Source organism: Mauremys mutica, chromosome 9 (genome assembly GCF_020497125.1).
Source record: "Mauremys mutica isolate MM-2020 ecotype Southern chromosome 9, ASM2049712v1, whole genome shotgun sequence".
NCBI classification, from domain to species: Eukaryota; Metazoa; Chordata; order Testudines; family Geoemydidae; genus Mauremys; species Mauremys mutica.
In genome coordinates this window covers 59,584,085-59,601,102 of record NC_059080.1, presented here as the reverse complement: position 1 = coordinate 59,601,102, position 17,018 = coordinate 59,584,085, and the positions used below count along the sequence as shown (strand labels likewise).

General features: G+C 45.9%; 1 protein-coding gene across 1 annotated transcript in view; it reads left to right on the top strand.

The window, feature by feature from the left end:
- The window catches only part of LOC123377402, a 286,411-nt gene extending 269,976 nt beyond the window's left edge, over nucleotides 1-16,435 (top strand). Inside the window, 6 exon segments of the mRNA XM_045030277.1 lie at nucleotides 441-570; nucleotides 2,950-3,081; nucleotides 6,765-7,008; nucleotides 7,805-7,882; nucleotides 10,998-11,095; nucleotides 11,098-16,435. Coding sequence (XP_044886212.1) covers nucleotides 441-570; nucleotides 2,950-3,081; nucleotides 6,765-7,008; nucleotides 7,805-7,882; nucleotides 10,998-11,095; nucleotides 11,098-11,190 — 775 coding nt within the window. The 3' untranslated portion in view covers nucleotides 11,191-16,435.
- The last annotated feature ends 583 nt before the right edge of the window (nucleotides 16,436-17,018 follow it).

Genomic DNA, 17,018 nt, shown 5'->3' with positions numbered 1-17,018 from the left:
GTAATGGCATGAAAATATTGTGACTTTAACAATTTCACTTAAAGAATTGGTTTTGTGTTGGACAAAATAGTGGCGTTAAATCTCCAGGGAAAACAGATACTTAGAATAACAAGTACTTTGCACCTGCTGGGTCAGATTTTCAGATACTCAGAGCTCACCATTCGGGCCTGGCTTTCCAAAGAACTCAGCTCCGTTCAAAATCTGACCTCTTATTTTCATGCCTAAATGAGAGATGAGTTCTTCTGAAAATGTGTCCCACAGGGCTCTCCGTGTGACATTCTTCAAGTGCTTTAGAAATACATCCCAAGTGAGTGGCAGAACCAGAAATAGAACCCAGATTTCCAGTTCTGTGCTTCAGTTCACTAGACTCTAGAGTTGCAGCACTTCTGGATTCCGCTCTGCTCGTGTAGACGTGCCTAACGAAATCTGTTTCACTCTAGGGATTTTAAAGATGTTGAAGCTGCCTTAAATGCCATGAAGAACGTTGCTCGACTGATCAATGAGAGAAAGAGGAGGCTGGAGAACATAGACAAAATTGCCCAGTGGCAGAGTTCCATAGAGGACTGGGAGGTGAGGGGACTCAAATGTCCCACAGAGTGAATGGGGCCCCCAAGTGATTATTTTATATGGCTCACTAGCCCAGTCATATTCTGTCACACTCATGCTTGTTGATTCACCTTCTCCTGATAGGGTTGGAGTAACTCTGAAAGACCTGAGCTAGCCTGATACCCTTCTACAGCTTTGTACAGCTCTCTGGGTCCTGTTTACCATACATCCTTGCTCTTTGCAGAAGGAAATTGGCACATGCTGCTTACTGAAATTCCAATAAATCATTTATTATTTGAACAATTTTCAAGCATTATTGAGGCAGGCAGAGTTGGCATCTAGTATTCTAAGCGACATCCTTGAGAGGGTTACCAGGCCTGACAGATAAAATGGCATCTGAATTTTCCTATAGTATTTGTCCATGCTCAGAAAAGCTCTTTTTAAAACCAGTTTTATTTATCTATTTTTTAAATAAACAAAACTGCCTGTTTTCTAGAGCTGAGCAAATGTATTTTGATTAAATTATCCTCCCCCATCAGCTGGCGTAAACTAATGTAGCTCCTCTGAGGGCAGAGGATTTGGTTCAGCAGATGAGCAGATGATCCAGACCTGGCAAATGGGGCTGAATGCAGAACAAAATTTCATTTTCTGCATATGCCCAGCCAAATTGATGCTCAATGGATGTGAGAGAGACAGCATCCCTCACTCTCATGGGAGGCAGGGATTGTGCTCCAGTGTTGTGATGGCATGAGATCGTGCTGTGATAACTGGACCTACAAATTTACCCTAATTGTGAGCTTAATTGTAAAATAGTGCGTTTACGTTCATAAGATGTCACAATAACCCAAAACAACAAATGTTGATGGGAAAAGGTGCAAAAGGGAAACAGGCTGAATCAGTCCAAACAAAAAGGCCTCCTGATATAACTCAAGGAGTGTGTTAAGAGAAGTGTGCAACCAGAAATCAGTGAACCAAAATTGGTATGTCAGAAACTAGGCCTGACTGGTGAACAAAATAATGAGGGGATGCACTATCCACCCATAACTCCCTTTGGAGGTCCTTAAAGAAAGAGACGTTGGGGGGTGGGAAATTGGCTAATGGAGCAAGCTTCACCACCATGGCTGCTACTCCCCACCATCTCCTGGGACCCTAGGCCTTCATCATCCTGATCCTGGGGATGTCCTGAGCAGACCAGGCCAAGGAGAGCAATTTAGGGGATGTCACCACCACTGCCGGCTCCAGCTGAATCCCAAACACCACCTGAGATGAAACAGGATTGGACTTTAACAGCAACAGCTCCAGCTCATCTCAACTAACTTCTCTCTTCCCCAAAAGGTATAAAGGCTTGCTGTGATTGTTTACCAGTTGAGAGACCTGTCCAGGACCCTGTGTCCTATGGCACTCTCTCCCTCCATGGTAATTACTGGAGAAATAATAAAGAATTTGATTTTGCTGCACCCAAACAAAAAGCGAGAACTGAGTTTTTCTTCGACAATTTGGGGGCTCGTCCGGGATGGCAACGCCCACGGACCCACAGACAACTACTACGGATCATTCCCCTTCGAACCCCATGGCGCCACATGAGAGGTATGAGACCTTTTGAAATCTCTATTGGGGTATCGGAGGAGGACTTTCCGTGAGGACGTCTGTCTCTGTTGGGCTCACGCCATCTGAACTTATTGACTGTGCAGCAGGATCAGATGCAAAGTGGTATTGGGGAGAGGCCCCAATAAGGTTAGTTTATAGCAGTACTGGGAACTGCTGAGTTGGCCAAGGAAATGCATAAGGTAATGCATAAGGTAATGCATAGGTAAATGCATTAGAAGCACTGGTGCTGAGGGGTTTTTACCGCCTCAAGAGGGGTTGTCATACCACCTCATGGTATTGGTCCGGACCAGGTAAAGATGCATCATGGTAAAAAAAAAAGAGATAAAAAGGTTAAAAAAAAAAAGGGTTAAAAAAAAGAAAAAGGAAGAAAAAGAGGCCTTGGTGTGTGTATGTGTACACCATTTATTCCATCTAAATTCATACAACAGCTCCCGCTCCTTTTTCACTCCATCCACATTCACAGAGAAGGCCTGCATCCAGGACGCATCAATTTTGGTTCACTGATTTTTGGTTGCACGTTTCTCTTGTTTACCAAGCATGATCTTAACTCCTTTAGTTATACCAGGAGGCCTTTTTGTTTGGACTGATTCAGTCTGTCTCCTCTTTGCACTTTTTCCCATCAACATTTGTTGTTCTAGGTCATTGTGACATCTTATGGACTTTCACCTAAGATCCAGGATGGTAGGTCAGGACCACACCATTTAACCAATCAAGCCCAGGCGCTCAATCAGGTTGAATTATTGTGATTCTTGGGACAAATTGACATGCTCTTTGTGGTGGTGCTGCTGCTGCCAGGGTGAAGACGTCCTAGTCAGAAGCTCAGAACTCATCTATTCTGGGGAATTAACCAAAATCTCTCAGCCTCAAGCGAAGAGCCAGCAGAGAATGTTCTTCCTCTTTGATCACCAGCTGGTCTGCTGTAAGAAGGTAACTTGAGGAGCCTGTCTCTACCTCTGTTGATTGATATGCCCACTGAAGTCAAATTCCACCTCAGTTCAGTTTTACTTTTTACATTTCCCTCCCCAGAATATCTTTAAAGACGGCCAGTATGTAGGTTGGCAGGCTAAAGCTAGACATGTCTGTTTTTCAGTCAGGGGGCTGGAGTTGTGTATGTGCGTACACCAATTCTTTCCTGCCATGCTGGTCTGCTGTGCACTTGATTGCAGACGATAAATGGAAGTAGTGGGCTCTTGGCAGGCAGGTCTTCTGCAGTGAGAGAGGAATAGGGTGACCAGATGTCCTGATTTTATAGGGACAGTCCCAATTTTTGGGTCTTTTTCTTATATAGGCTCCTATTACCCTCCACCCCCCCATCCCGATTTTTCACACTTGCTGTCTGGTCACGCTAGAGAGGAAAGCTGGGCATTGGTTTTTGTAGGATCATCGTGAGGCTTAATTTTAAAAAAATCAAATGCATCAACATTGCCATCACTATTTTTTCCCTCATCTAACACGGTTGTCATCAGCAGGAATTTAGGGCCAGATTACTGAAATGGTACTCAGAAGACAAAATGGCTGTGGCTGGATACCTAACTTCCAGATCAATCAGTTCGGATACACTGCTCTCATAGGGAAAGTGTGGCATGTTACAGCTCCTATATTGGATTGTAATGAACCCAAGGAGAAGGCCTATTTAAATAACAAGAGGGATCACAGTCTTTAAAGCGGCCTGTCTTCCCTTTAGGGCCAGACCCAAAGCCCACTGAAGTCAATGAGAATCTTCCACTGACTTTGGCTCAGGCTCTAAGTGAGGATGGAACAACACATTTCACTTGGGGTCTTGCCTTTTGGCACTTTCCCCTGGATGGGTAGTATTGAAAAATCAGTTTTGTATTTTGTTCGGGGGAAGCACAATGTGCCCCACAGACCCTTTCCTCCCCATATGTTGTTCTTTATTGAAAGCTCTTTCAGAGTTCGAGCTAATTCACAGACCTGATTTTCAGGGTTGCTGACAGAGGTGAAAGTAAGCAGATAAGGGCCCTACGGAGGACCAGTAAGAAAAGGAGACTGGTTAAGGGGAGGAGAAGCCTGCCCCCTGCATAAGAATAGTTTAAACTCAGCTGTTCCCTGAGTGGTTCAGCCCTGGGGGTTAGGAGTGGTTTCTGGCATCCTTGTTAATTTCACTCACAGTAGCTGTGGGGAGTGGGGAGGGTGTGTTTGACCATGGCAGGGGCAGTCCTTGTCTGCCCCCGGGATGAGGGGATCTTGTCTCCAATACTAATATACACAACAAATACAAGCATTTGGCTGCACAGCTTAAATCCAGAGCTAATAAAAGCAGGTGGAAGGGGAAAACTCACTGTCACATTGGTTTCTCGTCTCCTCCCTCCCCGTCCTCCAGCCAGGCTGCAGACAAGGCTCTGCATTCCTCCCCCCTTCCCCCCCCCCAGCAGGGGTTCTCCTCTAGGCTCTAGCTTGCAGGGTTAGAAGCCGTTTCTGGCATCCTTGTTAATTTCACTCCCTGTTGTTGTTGTTGTTGGGGGGGTGGGGGGGCAGAAGGGTGTGTGTGACCATGGCAGGGGCAGTTCTTTTCTGCCCCCGGGATGAGGGGATCTCCTATACACAAAAAACACAATCAAAATCAGGAACCATTTCCAAGTTCAAATCTATCCCATTCCCTCCCCAGCAGAGGATCATGGTTGTGATGTCCAAACTGCTTGCAGATCCTCTTCGAAATGTTACTGAACCATGCGGGGAACAGCTGAGTTTAAACTGTTCTTATACAGGAGGCAGGCTTCTCCCTCCCTCAGCCAGTCTCCCTGCTCCCTGCTGCAAGCTAGAGGGTAGCCCCTGCAGCTGCTGCTCAGTGCCAGGCAGGGAGAAAGCATGGATCCTTGTGTCCGCAGCCTGGCTGGAGGAGGAGGAGGGAAGACACAGAGAAAAATGTGACAGTGAGTTTTCACTTTTTCAGGCTTATACCAATAGTAAAGTTTTATTACAGACAGTACTGGTAGTAGTAATAGTAGCTTTATTTTCTCTATCTATGTCATGCAATGGGAGGGATCCATGAAGTACATAGGAGAGGTGGGTTGCTTGCGATTGGACCATATGGGTAAGAAATGTAAATTACTTTCACCCCTGCCCAAACCCCAGGGCTCCCAGCCGCCTCTGCAGCTGGTAGCTTCGGGGGTGATTTAAAGGGCACGGCTCCTAGCTTCAGCTGAATCCTTGAGCCCTTTAAATCCTGGTTTAAAAGCCCCGGGATTTAAAGGGCCCCACCTCTTTCGATAGAGGCCACGCCTCTTCCAGTTGAGGCCCCTCCCCCTCCACAGGACTCTAGAGTACCGGCAAGTCCTTTAAGTTACGTTCACCCCTGGTTGCTGAGCACTACAAGCTGCAGGTGATGTCAAAGAGCTCAGCACTGCTGAAAACCGAGCCCTCACATAGTAGGCCAAGCGTCACCTGGCTTGTTTTCATTGGGAATGCTGGCTGGTCACAGCTACGTGTGTAAATGCAAAGACTCAGATGTGGTTGTGACTAGTGCGAAGGGAGACAGGGCTCTTCCTACAACACGTCAGAAGTGACCACATCAAAGCTTTTCACTGAGCGCATGCCCAATTTCACTATACCCACAATTCCTTACCTCAAGTGACTTAAATGAACGAGGGCCTTGCCTCAGACACTAGTGCTGGCTGTATTTTCACCAGCAACCTTAGCAGGGAAATCCAATCCTGCATTTTGTGGCTTCTGGAGATAGACTGTCGGGGCCAAATGCTGCTCCATCACACTGTCCTCAATTTGGAGTAACAACATTGACTAGTTGTCTGGCGTCGTAAGTACCCAGAGTCACCGTGTCAGGGCAGTGACAGGAACCCGTGCCTGCCTTTCAGACATCCTGGACAGTGACAGTGAATTACAGAAGCACTCTAGTGCAGTTGATAGTAGTGGCAGCGGGGGTGAAAGTAACTGCAGACACTTACCGGTACGGGGCTGGGGGGGCTCCAGCCCCCGGAAGGGGCAGAGCCTCGGGCAGAAGGGGCGAGCCTGGGGAGTCAGCATCCCCCAGCCAGCCCTTCCAGGCTGCCTGGCCTGCACCGCCCGGAGCTCCAGTGGCAATTTAAAGGGGCTGGGGCTCTGGACACCGCTTTAACGTCCCTGCTCCTTTTGCCTCCCCTGTCGGTGGCCCTGCCGGTACGGACCCTACCAGCAGGGCCGCTGACGGGGGAGGCAAAAGGGGCAGAGACATTAAAGCGCCGTGGCAGTGCTTTAATGTGGGCTGCATACTGGCCGGTGCAGGTTCTTACCAGTATGCCGTACCGGCTCACTTTCACCCCGAGTGGCAGTACGTATTATCACACTGCTGGAAGTGTAGTCCTGCCCAAACACATGCTCCATCAGCTACAGAAACTGTTCCTGGGCCCTCCCAGCTTGTTATAAGACTGCAGCCAGCATCAGAAAGTGAGTTCCAAAAAGCCACAGTAGGGCGAAGAGGCCTAGGTGTCATTGCTTTTTCTCATAAGGCAGTAGTGCACATCAGCAAGGTAACAGGTCATCTGTTGTGGCTAGGAAGAGAAAGGAAGTGTGTGGAAATTGATATAGTTACAATGAAAATAATCTCTTACAGGATCATGGAAATTGGATATAGTTACAATGAAAATAATCTCTTACAGGATCTCCTGCGCCGGGACATCCTCTATTATAAGAGTCGGATCAACATGGATGACATGGAAATAGTGGACATGGAGGATGGGAAGGATAAAGACTTCAATATCAGTGTTAAAAATGCATTCAAGCTGCTCTGCAGGGACCCTGAGGAAGTCCACTTATTCTGTGCAAAAAAGCCTGAACAGAAACAGCGCTGGCTCAAGGCATTCGAGAATGAAAGGAAACAGGTTCAGCTTGACCAGGAAACTGGTATGGCAAGGCTGTCTGTGTAGCAGGGCCCTCCATCACGCTGAACACAAATGTGTGCGAATACAATACATGCCCTTCCAGCCCAGGGCTGGGCTGCAGATGTATATATTTTGCATGATGTTTCTTTTCCCCTCTGCTCATCATACAAAGAATAGAGCAGAAAGCAAGCACTGAAATGAGGTCTCAGGGAGGTGCTAAAATCTTTTGCTTAGCCTGCTTGAACCATTATATAGTAAGTTATGTTAGTTTTGAATTATTCTTTCCACTGGCAGGGTTAGAGACAGACTCGTCAATAGCCCAACACAAGATTGATCCAGGATTCTATACATGACCACATGTTCTCTAGGGGGCAAATCCATCTCACCGTTTCCATACTTGGTGTAACGTGACTAGGGCCATATAAGCAGGGCCAGCCCAGTGCACCAAGAGTGCAGGCCATATGGTAGGCTGCCCCTGACCATGCTAACCAAGGAGGCAGGGAGAACTGAGTGGGGGTGTAGTGAGGCACATGTTGCAATTGCTAAAAATTGGCAGAGCGCCCTGGGCAGCAGGCGCCTCTCCATCAGCGCCAGGGGCAATTCTGGCTGAATTGTATCCAGAATGTGTCCCGGGGCTCCTGCAGCAAGGCAGACCCCAATGTGGGGCTGTGCCTGAAGAGCACAATCAAATCCATAGTGATGTGTTCATCCCCACACTTCCCTATTCTGATCTATGGCGTGAGCCCTGCTGTTTGTAGGAGGAAGTAGGTGGAGCCCTAACAGGTACAGCTGCTAACAGGTTCGGTTTTGTCTTTAAGGTTTTTCAATCACAGAGGTGCAGAAGAAGCAGGCAATGCTGAATGCCAACAAACAGCACCACACCGGAAAGCCTAAGGGTGAGTGTGGCCCTTTCTTTTTCTCCTAAGCACATCAGCACATCTAAAAACCTGACTTCAAATAAGCTTTGGCTGATCAATGCATTAATTGCCCCGTCCCCCAGCTTGTTCATCTTTGGGAGCTTGGTAAGTGTTACTCTTCTCCTACTCCTGGGGGGGGTAGGTTTTAAGATTTTTATTCCAGTGGCACAGGGGTCACTTGATATGGTGGAGAAAAAAAGTGGGCAGGGAAATTAACGAGAAGCAATTGCCCCTGTTTTAGCAATAGCCATTCTGATTTTCTGTCGCTCCGGGTTTATGGAGCCTAGGAACAAACCTGATCAAAATTAAGAGTAAAAAATATAAGCTGTAAATCAGATCAGCATATACAGTTCGGAAAACAAATATTTTAGTGAAGTCACGTTTAAATACAAATCGAGATTCACTGATAAACATGCCCCTCATTAAGCAATCTGAACTTGTTGATAAACAGGTGAGCAACATTTCAGCATAACTTCCCAGTGACAGAATTTTTGTTTATAACAATATTTACAGTTCGTTATTCCGCATGTTAAGGTAGCATTTCAGTATTAAATAAAGAACACAGTGTTAAGAATTAACTTCCAGTTCAGATCCCAATAGGAGTCCATAGCTAAACACAATGCTAAGGAATCTCACAGCGACTGTAGACTTTGAAAATAAACCAGACTCTAGTGCCATCCAGTCAATAAACCCTCTTAGCTGGATGGGAGACGTGACTGGTCACAAACTTTGATCCATCTCCCTACTCCTACTGTTAAGAGGGAAATGACTAATGTTTTTCACTGGTGGGTCTGGTTCCACTGGGGTTAAACAGGAATGTTAAAGATGGGGGTGACTAACACCTCACTAACTGCCTACTACCATATTGAGAGCTATTGTTCTTCTGGGTGAAGTAGGAAATGCAGTTTTATGAGTATGTAATATTTTTGCTGGATCAAGCCCTTCATCACTGATGGATGAGAAAGAAAATACAGAGAAAGAGTCATGACAGGGAAATAGGATCCTGGTGAAATTAATTGAACTGTCCGCAAGCTGTGGAAATTACTCAGCACTGTATTTTTCGATTGCCTCCCATTACATGGAAATGTTCCCAGAACAAGCTGATTTTACTGCATGTGATTAGTGTCAATGAAGTGACGCTAACAAAGCTCTGAGATAGGCCAGCTGGTAGGCTTAGAGAGGTGGGAAATTGCAGTACAATTCTCACCAGGTTGAAGACTTGGCAGCCTTAGCTAAGCCAGTGAGATTCAGCATCCCAATATTTCCTGGCTACAAGAGCCATTGTGTGTGTCTAATCATTGGCTCATATTCCAAAACCCCAAGTACAGTTCAAGGTAGCTAATACAATTGGCAGCTTCTATTTATGAGATTGTTGGATGGCATCTGGCTGGAGACTGGAATCCCCCCCTCAGCCCTAGAAGCCGGGTCTCTCAGCAATTTGAATGGGGCAGCTTGCAGGAAGGGGAACTCTTGGGGAAGTGAAAAGGGTTTAGGTTGAGGCCTTTGGGACAGGGGCAGTCTCTCTCTGTATGTTTGTGTGGTATTTGGCACAGTGTTGGTGCTACCACAATAGAACAGTTAATTAAATACCCGCCCTTTGCTGTACATGGGGATAGGCTAGATGCAGATGATGTGTTCTTCAACAGCGTCAGTACCCAGGACAGAAAGCAGCAGCCTAACAGAGGAGGTTTAGCAGTAGCCGAAGGGAGGATGAGCTCTATGAGTTGCAGGGAAGTTTCCCCTCCTTATGCCTGTCCTGCCCTTCATCATGGACGTTGCCTCCAGGTGAAGATTCACAGAACTGCCCTGGGAAACCAGACTTTGTGGCGGCACTCCCTCTACTGTAGCTTGCCAAGGAATTCTGTCTCTTACCTTTCTATGGTTCCCTGGGTATTGTGTGGGGAATTAAACACAGACTGGCAGTTTATTTTACAGCATTGCAAAAATCCAAGAAGGACAGTTCGGCTGTAACCCAGACTTGGAGCCAGATCTTGCCAAGTATCATGGGAGTTTGGAAACAGGAGCCAGATCCAGTTGGCATAGGCTGCCCAGTCTCTCTCTAGTGCAGTGAACCAAGGCCTGGTCTACACCGAAAACTTAGGTCAACCTAGCTAAGTCACTCAGGGATGTGAAAAATTCACCCGAGAGAAGCAGTTAGTCCGATCTGAGCCCCAGTGTAGACAGCACTAGGTTGATGGAGGAAATCTTTTGTCGACCTAGCTACCGCCTCTTGGATAAACTACAGTGATGGAAAAACCCCTTCCATTGTTACACAATGGCGCTACGGCTGCAGTGCGATAGCTGTGCCATTATAGTGTCCGTAGTCTAGACAAGCCCCTAACTCCTAACACTACTGAACCCCGAGGGCTTCCAAATCCATACCTAGATCTAAATGCTGTGGACTGGGCCCTCTGCTCAGTAAGACTTTGCAACTTCTAAACATTTACAAATACTTGCATATTTACAGCCTGCCACACAGGCTAATGTGCTCAGGTGCGGGTCAGTTAACCAGGCTCCCAAGCATTCGGAATTGGGTGCTGTTTAAGTTTGTCAGCAGTAGAGCACTGTAATGGGCCTCGCATGTCTACACTGCAAAGAAAAATTCATGGCAGGCCCATACCAGTTGACTCAGGCTTGGGCTTTGGGGCTGTTTCATTGCAGTGTAGACTTCTGGGCTCGGGCTGCGAGGTGGGAGGGTCCCAGAGTTCGGGTTGTAGCTCGGAAGTCTACACTGCAATGAAACAGCCCCGAGAGCCCGAGTCGGCTGGTACGGCCTGCTGAGGCTCTTCCTTTGCAGTGTAGACATGCCTTGAGTGTCCAGCTTTGTCCTCGCATTGCTGCGCGTGGCTGCAGGCCACATCCTGAGGGCATGTGAGCGTCTCTGAATTCCAATCAACATTTGAGGCACTCCCAGACTATCGGCTTAATCCCCAAACTGCCTTTGGGGTTAGATAACTCAAAACAGAGTCATCTGTAACTGGCTGTTACTTATCATGGCTAACTCTGCCTCAGCTTTGAGAATGACTGTGTGGGAATCGGCCTTGGGACTGTACCAGTCTAATGTTTGCTTTTCCCTGTCTCATGGTCTAAACAGCTGTCACCAGGCCCTACTATGACTTTCTGATGCGTCAGAAGCACCCTACCCTGCCTACCAACCTCCCCCAGCAGCAAGTCTTCATGCTGGCAGAGCCCAAGCGCAAGCCCTCGAACTTCTGGCAGAACATCAGCAGGCTGACACCCTTTCGGAAGTGAGGGGCAGCTCCCTATTGTGCCTGAATCCCTTCTGAGAAAGCACTTTAGCCATCAGTTCCAGCTGACGGACCCCCGGCTCCTCCACCCCTCTGTTTGCAAAGGATGGCGCATGCTCCTTCCTTCCCTATTTATTCTGCAGACTGACTGTACTTGAATGGGTCTGAAATGGGACACTGTGTTGCGTGTTTTTGTGCCAGTCAAAGTGAGCCAGCCCTGCACAACACTCGGGAGCCATACAAACCCCCAGGAAGAGCTCACGACAGGATGGAGCCTGAACTGTTTTTCATCTTACCCTTGTTGTCAGCTGCATCTTGAACCAATCCTCCCAGCTGTGAACATTATTGCTGTCTGACAACTGCCAGAGAGACTCTAGCCTTCAGCCAACTTGGCTGCCCATGCAGAGATGGCAGTTTGTCCATTCCAACACCTGCCTGCTTGGTGTCTACTGAGCATGCTCAGAACCATGGTTCATTGTTGCTGATGTGATGCACTTTTGGGGGGACTAAACCCTTCCTTTCACTGCCCCAATCCCCAAGTTCATCTTCAAAGAAATGATCTTACTACACGTTTAACAGACTGATTAGCCTTTATTGGCTCTCAGAGAAGGCAACAATGATATCGCTGTGCCCTTTTTCTTTTCCTTAGGTCAACACACCGCCGAACCGTAGTCCGTTAAATGGTGCCAATCAAACCCACAGCATGAGTGAAGTACATGCATCTTGCAACCTAGTTGATTTTCTTTGAGTTATGTAAAAAATATATGAGTTAGGAAAAAAATGTGCCTAAAAATAAATACTGTTGTCAGCTCCTTAGACTCTTCCCACTGTCACTCTGCCATATTTCCTGGCCAATGAAAATGTTAAACGTTTGTAATGTGTTTATTTATGGCAAATACAGAACTGTGTATTTTGTAAGTTTGTAATCAGTCCTGTCAGATGTTGTTAACTTGATGCCTGTTCGTCTGTCTTCCTTTTTTTTGTTAACAAAAAACAAAGGCCAACATCTGCAAACTTAATTCCCTTAAGTTAAGGTCCTAACTCCACAGTTGAGCACCTTCATACAAAACGGATGGATTTTTCCAAACCAGAGAACATGTACAACCCCCACATATTGAGGCATATTCCAGGTCGCCGGCACCTTTGAAAAAAGAAATCAGGCTATTTATAAGGTACCTAAATGTGGAATTAAGAGCTTAGCGGTTTGTAAATTGTGGCCAAAAAGAATTCATTTAATCCTTGGTTAGTAAAAGGAAAGATTTGCCTTACAATAGTGAAAGAGTTAGAAGCCATAAGGACTGAATTCCATAGCTTAGGAGAAGTTGCGGGTGGTTGTAAGGAAAACACCCATTCATTCCAGCGTGTTGCTATTGTGAGTAAGCACTAACTGTCTGCAAAGCTCAGAGTTCCAATGTTTGCTGATACTGTAGCTGACTGAAGTCTGGTTATCCAGGGATATCTGAACTCAGTAGCATGTACAAAGTCATTCTTGCACTATATCTTTCCCCTAGCCAGGGGCTACATTTAATTTCATAAAGAAACTTGTAAAAGTGACTTACAGCCCGTGTTTGTGTCTTACGCGTACATGTCTGTCGGTGTGGTCCTCGTTCGGCCTCCTCACAATCCTAGCTGCTTGTTCTCCTTGCTACATAGGTGGCCATGTGTCACTAGAGGCCACTCTGGAAGTGGCATCTTTCAAAGTCCTCCTGGGGATGGCATATCTGTCAAGAGATACAGAGGAACCTGGAAATATGCTAGTCAGTTGGAATTGAGTGCTCAAGTCTGCCAGTGGAATTAAAGGCCATCTTCCAAATTCCTGTCCTATCCCTTGATAGGTTACAGCACTGAATTTTCTGACATCAGCCGGGCACTTCAAAGCAAGGACATCGTTCATGCTGGTCCATTTCCTATCAATACCTTGTATTTAAATAAGCGGCAGTGGATGCCTGAGCCCTGTATTTCTGTTTTGCTTCTCATGAGTGAGATGAGAACGCCATTCCAAGATGTAAAAAATTGCCTGAGAGAACTTATATGTAGCCATACAGCAGCTGTATAGCCCAGTACAGAGACTGTCATGGGGTGTGGAATTTCCGTGAACTTGCTGCAAAGGTCACCACCCTTTATAACTGCAGGCACACGCCCAATTTCCTCAGGCCCAGGAGACCCCTATTTTGCAATCCTCTCTGTGAATGCTGAACTTTTCAGCTGAAGGACAAATCTCTGCACAAGGTAATTTTTCCAAGTCATGGGGAAAGCGTAAGGTTTAAATACCATGACGGAGCCAAATTTCAAAAGGGTCCTCAAAACTGGTCTTCTGATTGTCTGGGCAACACTGCACCAATTGCAGGAGCATAATCTGTCACTTCTGCAAATGCATCTTCAACTACAGGTAAACAGGTCCCTTAGAAAACTTTACTATATTCAGAATAACATCCCCTGAAGACTATTGGTGTGACAAACATTCCTTTTAATACTTGTTTGCAGTGTTGCTGTAGCCATGTTGGACCCAGGCTGTGAGACACACAAGGTAGGTGAGATAATAGCTTTTATTGGACCTAACTTGATTATGACACTTTGGTTACCTTCTCCAGACCTGAGGAAGAACTCTGTGAAGCTCAAAAAGTCTCTCTTCCACCAAAAGAAATTGGTACAATGAGATGTTACACCTCACCCACCTCGTCTCATTTCTTTTTATAATCAGCTAGCCTAAGCTTACAGCAGGAACTATTTCTTTTACTAATGCTTTGACCTTTTGCTTCTCTTGGTTGCAATACCTGATGATAGTCTTCCTGCTGGTTTCCTCTTGCCCATCCAACTCTGTACTCCGACTCGCTATGGGAACCAGAACTAAGCTAGCAACAGCCATCTCCTAATACCAGGGCTGACTGGTTGGAGCACGCCTGGTTTCACTGGCCACGAGTGGACATGGATTTTTTCCTCAGCCAGCCACTCTGCTAGAACCCAGGCATAGACTTGGCCCTTTAGCAAAGACTTGCTAAGAAGAAATGTCTGTGCCAGCAGTTAGAGACCTACAAATGGATCCACCACTGGCCGGACTTTGTTCAGAGTAGGTCTAGATGGCATACTGATTAAAACACCAGCAGCCAGTCTACATTAGTGCTGCTGCTGTTGAATGCTCGAGGCTAGTATGGTTTTTACTGAGCCTGTCTCTACATAAGCCAAAATCTGAAGCGCTATTCACTACTACTAACTTGCCCTAGGGACAACCAATGTGATCCTGCCTTGGGCTTTCAAGTACATAGTAGACTGTGAACATGCAGGCCCTGGCTACCTTAGGCCCCGTCTACATTTTCTAAACATGTCCCACTGTTGCTTACACAGGTGCCCCTGAGTTAGCAACCTAGGAAGCACTCATGTAGCTGTGCTGCTGCACAGTTTCTTTTAAAAAGCGTGTCCTGAGTAGGTCTAAAGACCTTGGTACTAAACACACCAACAGCAGCCTAACACCAGTCAGACCTGTTCAGCGCTGGCTTACCTGATGGTGTTAAAACCTGCAGCCATCACACTAGGGCCCCTAACGTTGCTAACACTGGTGGAGCTGAAGAAGCATTAGCAATGGTATTTTCAGTGAATGTCCCCACAGGGCCTCAGGATCTATGGCTGGCATGATTACAAACCTTGTTAAGAAGCTGGGCTAGGCTGTATCTGCTCTAACTCCTCCATCATTGCTACCCATAGGGCATCATGGGTGAATTATGTAGACACCCCAGACTACTATACCCACTTTCGAAATTGCCTTTCAACATGATCACAAGCCCCTGTAGAGTGGGGGCCTGAAAATGCAACTTCATCCTAACATTTTGACCCACTCATCATTCGCCTTGGTAACAATCCATTCCTCTTGGGTTAGTGCGGTAAATGTTCTGCCTGCTGCTTTATCACAGCAGTAACCATGTTACTGCTGCACTGGGCTTCATCTTTGAATACAAGCTTGCAGTGGATGTCACGTGAGTCATCGTTCCCCATACACGTACTGCCTTTGGGGTTCACCTGGCTAGGGAACTGAATCACAATATAGCAATGGAATTACTCACAGAAATCAGGATTGTAGAAAAGGGCCCTTTATCCACCAATTAGAAGAGGATTCACACTGATCTCCCAGTATCCTAGTTCATTTAACTGAGCTGATGGTGATTTCCTGCCTTGAAGCATCCTTGCGGCATTCAGGTTGCCACACTTCAGAGGCTTATCACAGCCAGAACTGGATTGTGTTGCAGAAAGATTCGGCTTGACAAAAGGCACTGTTCTTTTTCTGTTTACCTGTCATGTCTGCATCTCTTCTCCTTCCCCCCGACCCCCCCCCAATATGTCTTGTTTTGATTGGCCAGGAAGAAAATACGTTGGCATGTAAGTGGTGATTTTCTGACCATGACTGTTTCATGATACATAGCCTGGGGAGCTGATTTGTCCTGGTTTTAAACTCAGTTTTAATTTCTAAAGCCAGTCAGCCTTGGGATATAGGCTAACTTCATACACTGGTATAAATTGCGGTAATTCCACTGAAGTATAGAACCAGTCTAAGGGAGAGGAGGAGTCTTGAAAAAACAATTTTTAAGTGACTTGCTGTCCTATTGTCCTCATAGACATAATCTGAAGAGTCTAACTGTTTTACTTGTCTTGGTTCACACCTAGTTAGCGCACACTACAACTATTTGTGAAAAGAATCCTTTTCTAGACATCTCTTTTCTACTAGGTGCCAAGATAGATTAGTGCGGCCAAATGGTGTCCCTTTTTATGTATTGTATTGAGTACTTGTAATTTATTTCTGGTAGAGAGGGGTGTTCTGCTTAATTGTCTGCTGTCATTGGTAATATTTAAAAGTTCCTTCAGCTGTAATTTTAGCCTTGTAAGAAACATCAGAGACTAGAGGCTGACTTCAGTTTAAGCCTAACATTAGGGATACATATTGGTCACATTGAAGAAAACGGGAGCTTTGCTGTTGAGTAGAATCAGGGTTTGGCTCTATATTCAGTGGAGTTACAGAATTGACAGTTGTATGACTGAGACAAGGATCTGACTCATTTTTTTTCCAAGATTTCTTCCCATGCACCAACATGTGTATATACGATATAGCAAATTCATATAGCAGCTAATGGATAGAAACCAGTTTACATGGGCAGAAATTTAACAAGTAATTGTCATCCCTTGTCTTATTTTATATCCCGTAATAATTCAGTGTTCTCTAATCATACAAGACCTATTCCTTCATGAATGGACCATTATGTTATCAGATAACTGTGTATTAAATAGACTGGTTTGCTATGATTAAAGTCAGAAATTTTTTCCTGCATTATTGGGTAAAGGTCAGAATGACACAATCATCCACATTCTCACGGTGAGTTTTATTTTCTCCTCCCACCCTGGAGCCTGATACTTGGAGCATCAAGGGGTTATCATTCAATTTACACTGCCAACATTAGAAAAAACTGGGGTGGAGGGGGGAAGTGTTTGTATATGCCCAGCAGATTTAAGATTATCTCCTTTCTTAACAGTGGGACATGTTTTCTAGTGTATCAGCAACAGTTCAGTGGAACAGAGTAGCTTTTTCTTCAAGCAGTCACCAATGATTATTTAACATAGGGGAAGGGGAAAAGTGATATGAACAATTATGTTGACAATTATGCCCAAGAAGAACAAGCCACGGCTTTTGATGGTTGTTGTTTGTATTGCAGTAGCACCTAGAGGCCAGGACCAGATTGTGCTAGGCACTTTATAAACATAACAAGAATTTTGGCAATTCCAGCAGGGACCTAGGGCTAGTCTTTCTCCTCCAGAGATGAGCCTAGCACCTTTGCAAACGTAGAAATCTGTAGTTTCACATGCCAGTCCTATCTGGACAGGAGCGC